Here is a 3737-nt window from a genome sequence, read left to right on the forward strand (position 1 = left end):
AAACATTTCATTACACCAAATACACAAAATAATGTTATTTTTAGCATCATATGACCCCTTTAATAATAGTGAGAGTCGGTCCCCAAACCAATTTAATTTTGGTACTCAAACATGTTCTTGGCAGATTTGTAGGATTCGCCTGTTCAATTAAATTAAATTGGAGCTGTATTGTTAGGATAAAACAACATACCTAAGAAACGTTTGTTCAAAGTGGTAAATCACAAGATGCTGTTGTAGCGTCTGGACCAATCAAAAACACAATTTTTCAATTGATTTAACAAATCAGTTATTCATTAGATTAACAAGTCGTCACAGACCCCTCACCCAATAGACTGGGCGCCAGGATGTCTGCGAATGACCACAGTGATACATTAGGTATCATTTGCACCTTTTTACAAAGGTGTGTTTGAACTAAGAATCTGATGTTTCCTTCAGGCTGTAAATCTGCTGAATATGCAAATGGTTCCATAACTTCCTATTCTTATTCTCCCTCCTCTTTACCGAGTTAAGCTTTAACCCTTTCCTATACCATGTGTGTGTGTGTGTATGTGTATGTTAGACCAGTTTAAGTGTTTATGTAGTATGTTAGACTAGTTTTAAGTGTTTATGTGGTTAATAAAGTCTTACTTGTATCACACTTGACGTTGTTCATTGTTTGCTCGTAACTGGAGTCACTTAATCATGCAGATTTATGCTACAAGCTCTTTGTAGAATTGTACAGTAAGAAAGTTATTTCCCTTAACCAGGAAATTAACGTTCTTAGAATTGACAGACAGTTGACCCTGAGAGGTCAAGCTAAATATCTACAGTGGATCTAAATATTTATAATTAATTATAACTAGTTATGATTAATTATTCATATTTCCCCATGAGCTGATTCGCTACACTGTTAATGATATCAGAGGAAGAGTGAAGGTATATTTTCATGAATATTTCCTCATTCTGAAAGGGTGTAAGATGGGAGGGCAAAGAAAAAGGAAGCAACATCTGGTTTTAAGAAAGAAGGGTGTGGTAAGGTGTGTACACACACATGTGGCGCTTTTACCTCAATGCAGGAAAAAAAATATATAAGAAAAAGAAAATCCCCAGGCTGCGATCCATCCTTCTGTCTGTATGGTAGTTTACACATCAAACAAGACTCTCACTTGCTTGTGTGAATATTCACACGCACACACACACACACACACACACACTTCCAGGCCCTGACATGTACTCCACCCAACCTTGGAAGAGGTTTAACGGGATAAGAGAGGAATCCAGGGAGACGATTTAGGAGCTCTTTCTGGGCGGAGCAAACGCCTTTCACACAACACACTCCTCCCAATGTGACCCTCCGACACCCACTCACACACACACACACACACACACACACACACACACTCTAACTCGTATACTGGAACATACAAACACATTCGAACATACAGTATACCACATGCTCATGGACTATAATTATAATCCACATTGTGTATATTGGCATTTCAGCAGCCATGTTTTTGATCACATGATGCTGATTTCGATCTTTAGGCTTACATCGCAATAAAGCTGTCTGGATCCATGTTAATCTGAGTTTTTAAGCAAAAGCAGCCATTGAGAAGCAGGTCATTTTATCATTCGTTTGTATTTCAGTAGCATGAGGTTGTGTAGCTCCGCCCACACTGACATCTCATTGGTCCAAAACTTATATTAGAAACTTACATATAACATCTTATATTAGAGATTTTTAAATGTATCAGTATATAATTTAATTGATACTGGCTATTTAATTTCGCTCATTTCCCTGATTTTTATGTTTAAATGAGCTTTGTCATCATCTAGTGCTCACTTAAATGTAATCTTAAAAACCCTAATAATTTAATAACCCTGTGAAATGTAGCAAATCTTAAAATGAATATCCATTTTTCATACTTTAAATTATAATGTTGTGATGCATAAATTTGCATTTATAGATATTTGCAATAACAGGAGAATAATAATTTCTAGTAATATAATATTCATATTTATATTGGAATTATACCCAGTGACAGAAGAAAATGCAAACATGACCCAGATGTTTTCTGGTACATCTGCGGGGATTTACTACCAAACAGCAACAGAAAAAAAAAAAAAAAATCTTAAACTTGTGTTTATGTAAAGTTCTTTGATATTAAAGTTCATTAGAGTATTTGAACATATTTTTCTATTCCTTTGCAGATTGTAAGTTAAATGATGCATTTTGAATACTTAATTTTGTCATTAAAACTTTTGACATTTGACTATTTTTATTTTTATTTTATGCATTAAATATACATTAAAGCTGATGCATATATAATTTGAAAAATCTCAATTCCTATTTTCTGAAAGAAAAAAAAATAATTTTTATTGATGTTTTTGAACTGAGCATCATCAAGTTAGGAAATAAATAAATATTTAATAAATGACAAATAATTTTTTTGCAGATCAGCAGAACAGAAGATGCCAAATATATTGATATATGTGATTGACTGTAATTTAATTAGACTAATCAGCATTGCATGTTGTTGATGCAATTCTGATTTTTTTTAACCTATTGGCAGGAGGACTATTACAAACAGTTTATGCAGTTGTTGTGAATATTAAGTTCGTCTGATGTTCCATTCCTGCTCCTCAGTCAGTCAGTAGTGAAACATTCAGTTACGTCTGACTTTAGCACATGCTGAAGCTCAGGAGCTCAGACAGACATGCATGCATGAACACGTGATTATGAAGCAGTGATTCAGTGGAAACCACGACATGCATTTGGTTCTGAGAGCTTTCACACTGTTAATTATGATTGTGATGTGTGTGTGATTTTGAAAGGGCAATGATGCTCCATTTATAGTTTTGACCTTTTATTCTTTTGCAGCAAGGGATGAAAAAGGACACGTTTATAAATGCCGTCACTGCTACAGCGTACGAGGAAGCGACACGCATGAAAGGCTACTGAGAGATGTGCAAGTGACTGGAAAGATAGTTTGTTTTATTTTATTGCCTTGATTCTGAAACCTTTCATACTCCTACTTAATATGATTTTTTTTTGTATTTCAGTTTTGCAGTTCTGCGGGAAGCCACAGAGTTTCAGAATACTGTCCTGCCTTCATACAGTGGAGATCAAAATTAGAGACCAATCTATAAATACTTGATTTTTTCTGAAATATTGTTAATCTTCATCGCTCAAAATTTGAAGGAATATTAGCTGTGGGTATTCCACTGCTAAACGAACATGTTTGACAAAATAACCAAGGCATTTCAACAACAAAAAACTTTATTTTGTTGAAAGCAGTGATCAAATACAGTAACCACTGTAGCACGAAAGAAGATTACAACTGTCAGAAATTAGTTGGAAGTGTAGAAGCCCCTGCTTTGAATGACTTCAGCACATCTGCGGCCAGGGCTGGATTTTCCTCTTTTCGTGACATTGGCTAAACAAATTTTTGGGCCCCCCTTCCCTATTAATATGTTAGGCCTAATATTACCACCCAAGCAAACAAAAATATTTCTTTTTTTTTTAAACCGTTACAGTGTTTTCTATCGCAATAAGCGATTGCGTTGTCAATAAAAATCGAATGTAGTTCTTAATTTGTTTGAGAACTGAGAAAGACCATTCCATTAATAGGCGCGATGACGTGGCCACATAATAACCACTTCGGGAGTGCATTATTTCTCTAATAATTGTATTAGTACGGCCTGGAGTCACAACCACACATCAAGACATTGTTCAGATGATTTGTTTCAAGACATTT

At 34.9% G+C, this 3737-nt stretch overlaps 1 protein-coding gene across 2 annotated transcripts in view; it reads left to right on the forward strand.

Annotated features, from left to right (window-relative positions):
• Positions 1-3255, forward strand: part of LOC107673044 (plakophilin-1-like) — a 24802-nt gene extending 21547 nt beyond the window's left edge. Inside the window, exons 13-14 of one of the 2 annotated variants that reach the window (XM_016466489.1) lie at positions 2861-2952; positions 3043-3255. In XM_016466489.1, coding sequence (XP_016321975.1) covers positions 2861-2941 — 81 coding nt within the window. In that variant the 3' untranslated portion in view covers positions 2942-2952; positions 3043-3255. Of the gene's footprint in view, positions 1-2860 lie in introns of both variants that reach the window. The other variant, XM_016466481.1, reaches the window with a different exon arrangement.
• Positions 3256-3737: the final 482 nt, after the last annotated feature.

The sequence above is a fragment of the Sinocyclocheilus anshuiensis genome, unplaced genomic scaffold (assembly GCF_001515605.1).
Source record: "Sinocyclocheilus anshuiensis isolate Anshui unplaced genomic scaffold, SAMN03320099.WGS_v1.1 scaffold453, whole genome shotgun sequence".
In the NCBI taxonomy this organism is placed as follows: domain Eukaryota; kingdom Metazoa; phylum Chordata; class Actinopteri; order Cypriniformes; family Cyprinidae; genus Sinocyclocheilus; species Sinocyclocheilus anshuiensis.